The sequence below is a fragment of the Tachysurus fulvidraco genome, chromosome 3 (genome assembly GCF_022655615.1).
Source record: "Tachysurus fulvidraco isolate hzauxx_2018 chromosome 3, HZAU_PFXX_2.0, whole genome shotgun sequence".
In the NCBI taxonomy this organism is placed as follows: domain Eukaryota; kingdom Metazoa; phylum Chordata; class Actinopteri; order Siluriformes; family Bagridae; genus Tachysurus; species Tachysurus fulvidraco.
This window is the reverse complement of record NC_062520.1, coordinates 31,958,736-31,972,908: the sequence shown is the minus strand read 5'-3', so window position 1 is coordinate 31,972,908 and position 14,173 is coordinate 31,958,736. Positions and strand designations below refer to the sequence as shown.

Here is a 14,173-nt window from a genome sequence, read left to right as displayed (position 1 = left end):
CATAAATCAGAACCTAAACCTTGCTACCAGACAATATTTGTACAGTACGACCTGTTTCCTGAAACATCATCCTGTGAAATAAAGATCGTTTTTTATAGCACAGATAACCCGATGCTCTAAATGCACACTTGTATTCATTGTTTTAAATCGTATGTACTTTTATCCAAATCTCTGCCCAAATCTGACAGGAAAACAAAAGCGTCCTGTACCGTATGCGAAGTGCTCGGTCTTCATTGACGAACGCAGTTCATTCATGTTTTTCTGTGTGTTATTACAATGTACATTTGTGGGTTGGATGCATGCAGTCATTATCTTGCTTAGCACCTCACAAAGCCGCCGTGGACCGTCGTGCTTGGTGAACAGCATCACACACACACACATCTAACACAGAAGGAACCGACTGATAGATCGCTCAAGTGGCGTTCTATTTACAAACTGACAATTTTATTATGTTACAATAACAGACAGACATACAGTACATACAGTACATGCGTAATACTTTAACAGATTTTAGATTTTTCTGTCGGTCTCCCCCTTCATTATTTTGTTACACGCACACCACAAAGGTTTTTTTTTTTTTTGTAAGAGCAAAAAGTCATAAGCAGGAAATCCGGTCCTCACAGTTTCATGCTCTACAGCATATCTTACAAAACACACGCCTTTGTGGCTTTGTTTGTAAGGATTGGTTAAAGTGTGCATCTTGATAATTAATCATGACACTGCAACAATGCAGTACTGTACTGTACTTTCCTGGATAATTAAATGATTTATAAATTTACTTTTGCATAGTTAATATCGCTCGTATACTGTACGTCATTCGTTTAACAATGACACCAAATCACAGGGTGTTAAACCCTAAGCTGTATTATGTCGTGTCGAAGGGTTACATCATGACATGATTAAATTTAGACCACTAACGTCAACGCTAAAGTATTATTTTATTCCCAATAGCATTTTCAGTTTACAAGATGTTTCATGAATGTATTTGTGAATGTGTTTGTTTGTTGTTACAGTTTTTTTCTTAATACCGAAGTCAATCAAAACCATTGCTTGTTAGCCGTCCTATGACTGCGTATTGTTAATATAATACATTTAATATTAATATAGTAAAGTACGTTATTTCCAAACATGGAAGCTTTCGATCCTTTTTAGTAACTGCGATATTCTGGTGTACTTTATATAGCGCGTATTTTGGGAAGAAACACCCTCGATTAGAAATCTGTCCATCTCTTAGGGTGTGTTTTTTGGAAGGTCGCCAGGAAACAAGTAACCCAAGACGCAAACGCAGCTCAGTTACATTAATATACAGTAGTAAATTGTTTAGAACAAAAAAAAGTTTGAGCAAATTCTTGAATTTAGTCACGACTTGCATAAATCCATAAATATATACAGAGTTCGGAAACTGTCCTCCTATAAAGGCGTGTTGGATGTTTCGTTTTCAGACGTTTTGGAATGCATCGATGCCGGTTTGTAAATCTTTACGCAAAGCAGCCATTTTGAAAACTCTCTGGCTAAACATTTCCGGAATTTTTCCCCAACGAAAGCGTAGATCACGGGATTGATGCAGCAGTGGGCTAACGCGATGGTCTCGGTCACAGACAGGGCGGTATTTACGTGGTGGCTTCTTTCACATGAATCGCCAATATCTAAGTCCTGCAGGGACTTAAAAAGCACAGCCACGTTGTACGGCACCCAGAAGATCACAAAGACGATGACGATGGCAAAAATCAGCTTCATGGCTCGTCCTCGCTTGGAGTTCTTTGTCCTCCTGAGCACCAGCAGGATCCTGATGTAGCAGTAGATTGTGACTGGCAGCGAGATGAAGAGTCCTAATGTATTCTGGCTGAAATTCAGGAACAGTTTCCAATTCCTGACCGATCCGTCTTCGATATCCCATTCACACTGTGTGTGGTTCTCTGCATATTTGATCATGTTGTGGAAAAGGGCGCCTGGGAGGGCGGCGCAGAAGGAGACGGTCCAAATGACACTGCTGGCTATGACGGCGTAACGCAAATTCCGTGCTCCTAATGACGCCACTGCGTGGACAATGGCCAAATAGCGGTCGATGCTCATGAGTGTCACGAAAAGTATACTGCTGTAGAAGCCCAGCTGATATGTACCCACCATGAGTTTGCACATGGCATTAGCTTCAGATAAATGGCCCTTGTTGTAAAGTGCCCACGAGGGCAGCGAAAACACCGTGATCAGGTCGGAAATGGCCAGGTTCAGCAGGCACACGTCGGTCATGGTCTTTATGCGCATGATCTTCAGTAGCATCCACAGTATAGTGCTGTTACCCAGAAGTCCGAGGGCAAAGACCAGGTAGAAGATGGTCACCATGATCGTCGGGTTCAAATCATTCTCGCCATAGCAAGGCTCTGTGTCATAGTTATAATTATAGTTATAATACGGGCTGTTTGTGTTCATCTCTGTAGTGGTCATTCTGAAAGGAACAGAAATGTTATACAGATTGTTATTCAATGGAAGTGTAGTGAGGAGAAATTGGGGGAAAACCACTTCATACTTGAGTCATTCTTTTGCATATTAAGCAGAAACAAAAGGTTTTTTTTACACATGGGGAAAAAGGTTCTGTATGACTTACTGAAACACTACGTTAAATAATCCTTTATCTTTCTGTCAAATGTTAAAAAATAAATGATGAATGTAAAATAAATACGATTTATTAAGCATGTTTTTTTTATTTTGAATTAAGAATTTTATATAACTACATATATATTATTTTACCACCAGATTTTCCTGAAATCTCATTAAATCAGACGAATTTGTTATTTGGATATGAAGGATGACCTTCGGCATATACTGTATGTCGACTCGACTATCGATTAAATTAAAATGCTTATTACGTATTATTATTATTGGAAGCGAATTGGCCCAGATCTGTAATCTTGTGCTGTATAAAAACATGTATATCTCTCCATTTACAGCTGTGCGTATCAGACCACAACATATGCTACTTCTCTAAACCACATACCCCTTAAAGAACCCACCACAATCCTTCTACTCAAAAACATTTGTGGTTTCATCTGTAGTTCCTGTTATTATATGATTGTCCCCACGATTATAATCACTCGACAACTGACACACCTGCGGCTTAAGGCAAGAGATACGAATTTAGAATTACCTTTCTGTACTCCCAGTTTGCTCCATATCGGAAATAATCTGGCGTTCTTTCTGTTGTTCTTTATTGTCCTATGCACACATGCGACTGAGACGAGGGCATTTCAACTTGCTGTTTTTTTCTCGACTCTAGCACGAGCAAATTTCCTGTAAAATGTGGCCTGTATGAGTATGTGCATGTGTGAGTGTGTGTATGTGTGTGTTTTTCTCTAGATCGCTCAGATGTACAGGGGAAGATGAGGTGATACTTCCTGCCATACGTACTTTATCTTGTCTGGATGCTATGCAGAAATCCCAGCAGCCGAGATAAGATGGCGCGTGACTCATTTGCTCAGGCAGCGTTTTCTACCCAAAAGTTATTTAAGCTCCCCCACCCACAGCATCACTGCTTTAGAACAGTAAATGATATGGTCAAAAGTCAAAGGCCACCCACTATAGACTTCTTTCATAGCTAATGCCTTAAAAATCCTTTTCATTGTGACCTTTACAACGCGCTCATCGTGCTATTTCTTGCATATCAGAAGCCGTACTCGCAGGTTTACTCACATCTCTGTATGACAAACATCACTGAAAATGATACGGTATTTTCATCAGCATTATTGGCAATGCGACCGAAACGCTAAATGACACCCTTTTATATCTTGTTTTTTTTTCTGACTGAAACTGAGTAAGAAAGTTAACTGTTTAAGGACTTTCAAATAACCTTCAATTATAGATTTACATGGCTGTTATCAAATGAAGAAGAAGAAGAAGAAGAAGAAGAAGAAGAAGAAGAAGAAGAAGAAGATGTTACTTACAGTATTCATTACAGCACAGTGAAGTTCTCTCCTTTTCACATGTCACAGCTTGGGAAGAGAGTTTAATCTAAGGGCCACATGTCCCTTTCACATGTCCCAGCCTTTGGATCAGAGAGTTTAAGGGCCACATGTCCCTTTCACATGTCCCAGCCTTTGGATCAGACAGTTTAAGGGTCATGCTCAGCCTTTATCTTTGTTTGGCCAGAACTCTTGGCTATCAGCCCATTAAGAGAAGGCTAACATACAAGTAGGAAACCAGTGCTTTTTTTGGCATTCGTGTCTTTTGCTACAGACAAAATCCCACTCGACAGTCATGTACAGTTTGGCTGTTTTTCAAAGCCAGACAAATTTCTTTCCACATGCATTTTCCTTTCATTAGACAAGCTTTTGATGCACAAAATAAACAACTCTCTACCCTGAACTGAAAGCTTCTTATAATAAGACTTCATCTAGGCTGGAAAAAATACCATCGATTACTAATATGTATTCATATGCATTTTGTCTCGCAGTTAACAATTCTTTTAGATAAAGGCATTCCCACACATTACTGTAAATGTCCCTTATCTTCGTCTGATCTATCTCACTTTTTCTCTCATCATGAGTGTGTGTTGTGAGAAGTGTTTGTGTGTGATCGAGCTTGTTTTGGCATGTGGTGACTTACACAAGCCCTTAAAGTGTAAATATATCTGTGAAAACATCCACACAATGTTTTCATGGTCATGTTGAAATCGCAAGTGGCTTTCACACAGTATTTCATATTTGTTATCACCTGAAAGAGCTCTGTATACAGTAAGGGATTGAGGCTTGATGAAATGATCTAAGCCTTTATGGGGATCCCGCCGGACATAGCAGGTAAACACCTTCGTCCGTCAGAGGTTACTACGATTGTAGTAATACTGTAGAGGGGTTTTAATTAGCCGAGGTGATGTCCGATGCGGTAGTTTGTTCAGTGCGCTGCTCTCATTTTTTGCAGCATAGCACATCGTTTAAGAACAGACCTAGTTAATCTGTGACAATCTGTGGCCAGGGAGCAGACATACAGGCTAATCTGACTATCTGCTAGCTGCTTTGTGTCCTCACACAGGGTTCACCATATGGAGACGGTGTCTGTTTCCGGAGCTAAACAAAAATCAGTTGATCTTAATCATCAAGCAAGAATCTACACATATGTTTAACTCATTCGAAGTTACATACGGTATCTCACAGAAGTGATTACACCACTGACATTTTTGTAAACATTTTATTATGTGACAACACTGAAGTAATGACACTTTGCTCCAATGTAAAGTTGTGAGTGTTCAGCTTGTATAACAGTGTAAATTTTCTGTCCTTTCAAAATAACTCAACACACAGCCATTAATGTCTAAACTGCTGGAGTACACACCTAAGTGAAAATGTCCAAATTGCACCCAGTTAGCCATTTCTCTTCCCGGTGTCATGTGACTCGTTAGTGTTACAAGGCCTCAGGTGTGTTAAATTTGGTGTTATGGCTCTCACTCTGTCATACTGGTCAATGGAAGTTCAACATGGCACCTCATGACAAAGAACTCTCTGAGGATCTGAATAAGAAAGACACTGAAACTGAGCTGCAGCACAGTAGCCAAGACCATACAGTGGTTTAACCCTCTGAGGTCTAAGGATATTTTTAGGGCTTGTAGAAGTTTTGACATACCCTGACATTTGTGCTTTTTTCAGTTGCTTATAAAGATATAAATGAGTAAAGTCTAATATGACTGTAATCAGCACAAACTGGACTACAATAATACGTGAGCAGCATGTATGTACATGTTTATACATGGTTAGTGAGAAATGAAACATTATAAATCACTTGAATAAGGCCATAAAACACATACAGAACGTCGGTTCACAGGACTTTTGAGAACTGGATCTTGTAGCCTAGAGTTTTTGCTTCAAAATGATGTGAAAATCATCTTGTTTACTCGCTCACAGAAAACAATATATTGGTTTAAATTTTCTAAGACACTTTTTGTTTGTAAACAGCGTATGTGAGTAGGCGTCAACTATCAGGAATATTAATGTAATTCACACCTGAGAAGACAAAGGCCTGCATAATGAGCTGCATAATGAGCTGCATAATGAGCTGCATAATGAGCTGCATAATGAGCTGCATATTGAGCTGCATAATGAGCTGCATAATGAGCTGCATATTGAGCTGCATAATGAGCTGCATAATGAGCTGCATAATGAGCTGCATAATGAGCTGCATAATGAGCTGCATAATGAGCTGCATAATGAGCTGCATAATGAGCTGCATAATGAGCCTTACAGGTAAGTGTGTGACTGAGAGAGGAGATACAAGAAAGAAAGTGAGGATGAAATAAATGTGTATAATTTTTGTTTGTAGTTAAATTAAAATATATTTAACTATCACACAAAATCACTTTAGAAGTTAGTAATAACACAGACGACACAATCAGGGCAAAACTGTGCAACAAAACAAAGGTGTCAACAGGAAGAGTGCAAGATACAGAAGGGTGTGAGGTTTATAGAAGCCCACTAACCTACTCTGTCACATAGCACCCAGAATTGAACATCTTTGTGCCATTCTAGGAAACAGTTCCTTTTCAGCTGAGTGAACATCACATGCCGGGCATTTCCAAGGAGTGTCCTGCCTCTTACCCCTGTGTCTCGGGGGCGTGTACGTGGTTACCTGAATCACCTCAGTTCATTTCCATATGAACAGCGCGTTCAGAGGGAGGCGGGAACACATTAGCTATAATTAGGTGAAACAGGAGAAACCGGACCACCAAATAGATTGTTTGTTTTTGACTTCATTCATTTATTCATTCATTCTTACCTTCTTTGAACCATTGTCCGCATCAGTCAGCTGTTTGACCTGCTCTTTATCAGCAATCGTTTGAAGACTTTTGACAGTTTACGATGACCCATTAGTTCCTCAGGAGCTCTCGGCTGCACTGTTATAAACTGTCGTAGAAATGACATTATTTACACTATTTACTGTAGAGTGTCACCCAGATGAGGATGAGGTTCCCTTCTGAGCCCGGTTCCTCTCAAGGTTTCTCAGGGAGTTTTTCCTTTCCACCAGCAGAAAAAACAAAATTAAAGCGAAGCTATAAACCGCAGTAAACTTTTCAGAACGCTTCCAATCTTTTATTTAAAAAAACATTTCCTGATGAAGACACTGTGCTCATTTTAGGATGAAGATACAGTAGATGAGTTGGAAGTTTTAAGAGATTATTGGTATTAACACAATGAAGATGTAGTAGATGTAGTTTCCTATTCTGCCTGATGACTTCACACATGGGGTGTTACTGTGTTTAACGTAAAATAAATTGTGAAAATATCCTGAGGTTGTGTTAATTACAGACTTTATTTCAGGCATTTATTCAAAAATCAAATCAAAGAACACACACTTTGGGACAACTTCTGGGTTTTATTGTAGTTCTGTCGTTAAAGGCTAATAAAAGCAAGAATCTTTGTCGATTTTAACCTTTATGTGGACATGAAGGATCTTGATCAATAATTCTAGCTAAGCAACTTGGTGCTACAGGGTGTTAATTGACTTATATATTTTTTGCTTTGCTTGCACAAGCTCTAGGGTGGAGTGTGTATTGATTCACTTCCTCCAGTCTTCCTTCCACACCTTCATTTTACACACACACTTATACTTTTTATAAATCTGCAATTTTAAGTTCTGACAAATGAGAAAGATTCATTTAATTTACAACGCAACACCTACACGGTCTCACTTGTACTACACATTTTTGGTGCTTTCAGTATAAACTGTAAATTCCCCTATATCGCTTATACAGAATGGTTTCATGTCTTTTCTCATAGCATTACTGTGATTCTTTGTGACGCTGCTTGTGACCAGCTGAGGTGATGGATTTTTGTTTTTCATCAGTATTTAAACACAATTTATTCATCGGGAAACGTGTCCAAACAATAGAATTGTGTAAAACGCTTATTTTGTACTTTTTACAGTTTTACTTCGATTGTACCATGGTTGTCAACGATGTCCTTGCATTGTAGCATGTCCCCTCTGTGTTAAAGCGTGTCTTCCCTTACAGTACTTCCTGCGAGTCTAACGGGGTTTTTACACCGGGTGACTTCCTTCCTTTCTGTGATCAGATATCTACCCAACGGTATAAAGACCAGGTCTAAATGCCCTCCGAAACGTTTTGGAGACGGATATAAACCCGATGGTACAAACCCCTTCAGGAGGTGGTCTGGGACGTGTTTCAGATTAAACTGGACAGGTGTAAATGAATGTGGTTGTTCGAGCCACATACGTCAGCGCTAAACTCCTCCCAAACGGAACTACGTCACTCGCAGGTGACTCACGAGTCGCGCATCGCTACAGAAACAAACAGTAAACGCTGCTTTTTGTAGCATAAACGTCGTAACCAGTTTTTACATCTTCTTTTTGATCGCGTTCTGAAAACCACGTACACCAAAGTGTGTTCTGTTTCATTTACCCCGGAAATGAGGGCAAATATATTAGCATTGTCGGCGGGAGTAGAAAGATCGGATCGATATCCGATTCGCCGAGACGTGTTTATGTGGTCTGATGTAAATGGGACAGTTTTAACAGATCAGATAGCTATCGGATCAGAGACAACACAGGAAGTGACCGGGTGTAAAAAGGCCCTAATATGGTAATCTAGTAATAAAGAAATTTTAAAGAAAAATGCTTTAGAAAACCTTTTGGTATAGTTGGTCTTTAGTAGCCAGTAGAGTTGTTTGAATTTATTACAGGTCATATAATTAAATCTGAGGTATTTCATTAGTAGTACTTGGGTAGTACGTATTCATGTGAAGTATGGAGACATTAATAGTCCATGAAATTGTAAAGTGTTGCATATGCATTGGATAATAAAGATGCTCTGATTAATAAATGATTAGTCCAGTAGAAGCTTTGAGTTACATATTTAATATTTATTTTTTTTTTAAGCATGGTTCAGGTGCTCAGAAAAGTGATCAATACTTTTTGCTGCATGCAAGCTATACAGTATTAATTTTAAATGAACTGCAAATCTAAAAACATGCAAAAACAGTGCATAACCACATGAAAATATAGTAAAACATATTTTTTTCGAAACAGAATCCAACTTAAAAAAAAAAGAAGCCAAAGCAGAGAAAAAAGCAATGACACACTTTCAGTACAATGCAGTGCTTTATACCGAATCGCTCTGCAGATTTATGATTTCCTCTGATAAATCTGATAAGAACACCACTGCCAACAGCATCCTGTGGCTACAAAATCTTTGTGGTGGATATCTCAGAGGAACGAGAGTGCATAGAGCTTCTCCTCTCTGAGAAGTCGTTGACGAGTGTTGTGCAACGACCGAAGCAAACGGGAAACCATTCTTTCAGAATCTTAATAACTAACCTCCTGAATCTCTGACCTACGAAGGCGTAGATGATGGGGTTGAGGCAGCAGTGACAGTACGCTATGGTTTCCACCCACTGCATGGCCATGGTCAGGTCCCTGTGCCACTGACAGGTGTTTAGGTACTTATGATGCAGGAATTTCAGGAAGATGACGATGTTGTAAGGTGTCCAGAAGAGGAAGAAAACACTGACCAAGACCAGAATGAGCCTGACAGCTTTGTGTTTCTTCTGAGTCTTCATGGTCATTAAGATAGGGATGATGCGCGAGTAGCAGAACACAAATGTTAAGAGAGGAATAATTAAGCCGAGGATGTTCAGTTCGATGTAAGAAACGGACTGCCATGCTGTATCAAGTGGATATTCCTGTTTGCATGTCCATCCCTCTGATGCATTCTTCGCTTCGGAAAAAATGATGGTGGGCAGAGAAGCTCCCAAGCTAATCACCCACATAAAACCTGCAATCACAGAGGCAGATTTGACAGACCGGTGCTTAGAGAACAGGGAGGTCTGGGCATGGACAATGACAGCATAGCGGTCTACAGTCATGAGGATCATAAAGAAGATGCTTCCATAGAATCCCAGCATGTAGAACGCCGTCACTGCATGGCACATGAAGCCCCCGAAGGTCCACTGAGTGGTGGCAGCATAATGAGCCCAGAAAGGTAATGAGAGGAGGAAGAGGAGATCCGAAAGCGCCAGGTTGAAAAGGCCCACGTCTGTCACATTGGCCCGGTTGTGGAACTTGACCAGGACGCACAACACCAGGCTGTTGCCGATGAACCCCACGATGAAGACGATGCTATAGAGTGTAGGGAGGAAGACTCTGCTGAAATTCCTTACACTGATGATATTGCAGCTCTGGTGCTTCTCAGTGTCCACTAAGTCATAATAGGCTGAGTAGTCTAGAGCTGTTTAATAAAGAAAAACGTCGGCTTTGTTATAATACAGCATCAAATATACTGTAGTTTTGATATTATAAGAAGCAATGAAGGTGTTTCTGCGGAAAATTCAGTAACCTGATATAGTGCCCTATGGTTCCGGCTAGAGATATCTACTCCAGACCAGGGGATCTGATCTCGACAGTTCTCGACATGTCCTAGTTTTAGTCAGGTATGCTATGTGTTTGAAAAAAGTTTTAAACTGTATGGAAGCCAGATTTCAATTCCAAGCCTCAAAATGGGTCAAAGAAATCGACGATTTTTGTTTGAAATAGTTTGAGGAGCAAAGTACTTGGTATTTCATTTTTATTCTCTCTTTTTTTTGTTTTTTTTGTTGTTGTTTTTTAGCTAAACCTACTGTACATGCGTTTTCACATTGAAGACATTTTTAAAAACAAATCCCTAATAGCAATCATTACGAGCTAGCTTTAACGATCATGAAAATAAAAAAAAGCAACTTGTACTTACTCGTATGGTTGGAGACTGCCATAGCCATGTCTGATTAGTTCAAAAGCTGACTGTCAAATAAGGTTGTGTACAGACCTCGATCTGATAACAGATCAAGATGCAATTTCCTGAGGCAGATCTTAATTCTATGCAGAATATGAGTTAATGTGTCTCAACCAGTCTTGCCTAACCCATGTAAAATAGAAACTAAACAAAAAGTGTCCTGTGTTCTTTCTTTGGTTTGTTTAATGAGAAATTTGCTTAATGTTTTGAAGTTTGCAGGAATGCAGATGCACACGGGTTATATATTATAAAGGTAGCTACTGGGAGCATTTTTCAGCATTTCTTACCCAGCATCTCAAATGCAAAACAATGTATTTGTGTTTCTGATTTATTAAACAATTAAATGTTATGCCTGTTACTGACTCAAAGGGTTTTTTATTAAGTTATTCAGATTGCCTGTTGATTAAAAACACATTGTTTAACTCGTGGCATCGTTTGTTAAAATGTACGGCAACAGATGATCGATCCTGTAGCTGTCTTGAGGTGGACTTTTGTTGTTGTTGTTTTTAATTTATACTATTAAATTTTACTATTATGACAAAGAACGCGACCCGTTTACCGTCGTTGGCAATTCTAGGAATTTAGAGGGAAGTTGCGACAGAGCATCATTTTTTTGTTTTAAACATCATTGTGCAAAGTTAAAGGTGGCAACAATTTATAAATAATTCTTAAGTCTTTTCACAAACATGGCCAAATATTTCACGTTGTTGCTGTTGTCCTTTTAGCAGCACCATCGGGGTCACAAGATAACCCGAGGAATCGAACCCCAGGCCATGACAGTCAGAGAGCAAGATCTTGTCCCTGGGCCAAATACATGCTAAATGTTTCACAGTACAGTTTTTTCCTGTATTAATTCAGGTCCATAGCTGTCACGCTGTGACACGGTGAGACAAAAGGCGAGTGGGGATCCAAGTGCAGTTTTCTGTTTAATGAACAATACACAGATGAACAGGCAGGCAACACAAGGCAGAACACGGAACAAAACAGAAACAGGCAGGCAACACAGGTCATAACACTGAAAAGGAACAGAGAGCAGAGAACGGGAGCAGAGAACGGGAGCAGAGAACAGGAGCAGAGAACAGGAGCAGAGAACAGCATACACCAAAGACCAAAAACGACCAACCACATTGAAGTGAACAGACAGAGTATATATGGTGAACGAGAACCAATCACAAAACAGAGACAGACAAGGACTAAGACAAAACACCTGGGGAAGAGATTGAATGTAATTAGTGTCCATGGTAACAGATAGGTGGGCGGGGTCAACAATTAACATCAGGGAGAGACGGCAGACAGAAACAAGGGGAAAACACAGACAGACACATTACAGAGGCCCCCCCCCCCCAGAGACCAGAGCAGGACCGGAGACCAGGGTGGTGCCGGAAGCGGAGCCAGAGACCAGAGCAGGACCGGAGACCAGGGTGGTGCTGGAGGCGGGGCCAGAGACCAGAGCAGGACTGGGGACCAGGGTGGTGCTGGAGGCGGAGCCAGAGACCGGAACGGAGTTGGCAGCCAGGGTGGTGCTTTGGGCCTATGAACAGGGACAGGAGGTAGAAGGGCTGGCAAGTCCAGCGAAGCAAAACACAGGAAAACAGAAACATGCATAGGTTCAGGCCAGGCAGAGAGTTCAGGTAGTTTGGGTGTAATGATGTCGACCGCGTTCTCTGACTCAGTCATTTCGGTCGACCCGGCCGATTCGGCTGGTTCCGTCAGCTCGGCCGGTTCCGTCGACCCGGTCGGTTCGGCCGGTTCCGTCGACCCGGTCGGTTCGGCCGGTTCCGTCGACCCGGCAGGTTCCGTCGACCCGGCAGGTCCGGCAGGTTCCGTCGACCCGGCCGGTCCGGCAGGTTCCGTCGACCCGGCCGGTCCGGCAGGTTCCGTCGACCCGGCAGGTCCGGCAGGTTCCGTCGACCCGGCAGGTTCGGCAGGTTCCGTCGACCCGGCAGGTTCGGCAGGTTCCGTCGACCCGGTCGGTTCCGTCGACCCGGTCGGTTCGACAGGTTCCGTCGACCCGGTCGGTTCCGTCGACCCGGTCGGTTCGACAGGTTCCGTCGACCCGGTCGGTTCCGTCGACCCGGTCGGTTCGACAGGTTCCGTCGACCCGGTCGGTTCCGTCGACCCGGTCGGTTCGGCCGGTTCCGTCGACCCGGTCGGTTCGACAGGTTCCGTCGACCCGGTCGGTTCGACAGGTTCCATCGACCCGGTCGGTTCCGTCGACCCGGTCGGTTCGACAGGTTCCGTCGACCCGGTCGGTTCGGCAGGTTCCGTCGACCCGGTTGGTTCGGCAGGTTCCGTCGACCAGGCAGGTTCCGTCGACCCCGCCGGTTCCGTCGACCCGGCAGGTTCGGCAGGTTCCGTCGACCCGGCAGGTTCGGCAGGTTCCGTCGACCCGGCAGGTTCGGCAGGTTCCGTCGACCCGGCAGGTTCGGCAGGTTCCGTCGACCCGGCAGGTTCGACAGGTTCCGTCGACCCGGTCGGTTCGACAGGTTCCGTCGACCCGGTCGGTTCGGCAGGTTCCGTCGACCCGGCAGGTTCCGTCGACCCCGCAGGTTCCGTCGACCCGGCAGGTTCGGCAGGTTCCGTCGACCCGGCAGGTTCGGCAGGTTCCGTCGACCCGGTCGGTTCCGTCGACCCGGTCGGTTCGGCAGGTTCCGTCGACCCGGTCGGTTCCGTCGACCCGGTCGGTTCGGCAGGTTCCGTCGACCCGGTCGGTTCCGTCGACCCGGTCGGTTCGGCAGGTTCCGTCGACCCGGTCGGTTCCGGCGACCCGGCAGGTTCCGGCGACCCGGCTGGTTCCGGCGACCCGGCTGGTCCAGCTGGCGGCTTAGGGATGCCGGCCGCCCGAGCCGACCTCATCGGGGTATCCGCCAGTTTGGAGACCAGCCGGTTAGCACGGACCTCAGCCGAGCTCGCCGGTACGGTAGCCATGGGAACTGGCTCAATCACGGGTGTGCACGGGACTGGTCTGGGCGGAGGCACTTGGAGCATTCGGGCGTCCGTGGCGGATTCCACTCTGTGGCCCACGGATCCCGATGCTTGCTGCCCCCCCCCAAAAAATACTTACGGCCGGCTTCCGTCTCTACACTGCTCAAGGTTAGTGTGGACCCGTCCAGGAGCAACGCCAGGTTGACGAACTCCGAGAATGTTTTGATCTCCCGGGTAGACGGCATCAGATACCGCAGTATGTCCCTTAGTCCATGCTTAAAAATGTCTTTTAGGGCCTTCTCCCCAAAGTTGACCTCATTGCATAGGTCCACGAATACCTCCGTATACTCCTCAACTGGGGCGTCCTCCTGACGTAGGCAAAACAGGAGTTCTGCTGGATCCATTGGCGGTTGGTCGTTCTGTCACACTGTGACACGGTGAGACAAAAGGCGAGTGGGGATCTAAGTGCAGTTTTCTGTTTAATGAACA

At 43.5% G+C, this 14,173-nt stretch overlaps 2 protein-coding genes across 2 annotated transcripts; both read right to left on the bottom strand.

Annotated features, from left to right (window-relative positions):
• Positions 1-921: 921 nt before the first annotated feature.
• Positions 922-3,384, bottom strand: si:cabz01093077.1 (C-C chemokine receptor type 4). The gene is made up of 2 exons (XM_027177802.2): positions 3,143-3,384; positions 922-2,443 (listed from the first exon to the last, which is right to left on the bottom strand). Exons 1-2 carry the CDS (start codon positions 3,166-3,168, stop codon positions 1,411-1,413), a joined length of 1,059 nt encoding a protein of 352 aa, XP_027033603.1. The 5' UTR covers positions 3,169-3,384; the 3' UTR covers positions 922-1,410.
• A 5,469-nt stretch (positions 3,385-8,853) lies between these two features.
• On the bottom strand, positions 8,854-10,954 carry LOC113662734 (C-C chemokine receptor type 5-like). The gene is made up of 2 exons (XM_027177809.2): positions 10,718-10,954; positions 8,854-10,219 (listed from the first exon to the last, which is right to left on the bottom strand). Exons 1-2 carry the CDS (start codon positions 10,743-10,745, stop codon positions 9,174-9,176), a joined length of 1,074 nt encoding a protein of 357 aa, XP_027033610.2. The 5' UTR covers positions 10,746-10,954; the 3' UTR covers positions 8,854-9,173.
• Positions 10,955-14,173: the final 3,219 nt, after the last annotated feature.

Excerpts from the sequence above, each read along its gene's own strand:
- si:cabz01093077.1 (XM_027177802.2), bottom strand. The coding sequence starts at position 3,168 with ATGGAGCAAACTGGGAGTACAGAAAG. Across the intron at positions 2,444-3,142 it reads CAAACTGGGAGTACAGAAAG|AATGACCACTACAGAGATGA; the intron begins GTAATTCTAAAT and ends TGTTCCTTTCAG.
- LOC113662734 (XM_027177809.2), bottom strand. The coding sequence starts at position 10,745 with ATGGCTATGGCAGTCTCCAACCATACGA. Across the intron at positions 10,220-10,717 it reads GGCAGTCTCCAACCATACGA|CTCTAGACTACTCAGCCTAT; the intron begins GTAAGTACAAGT and ends TTTATTAAACAG.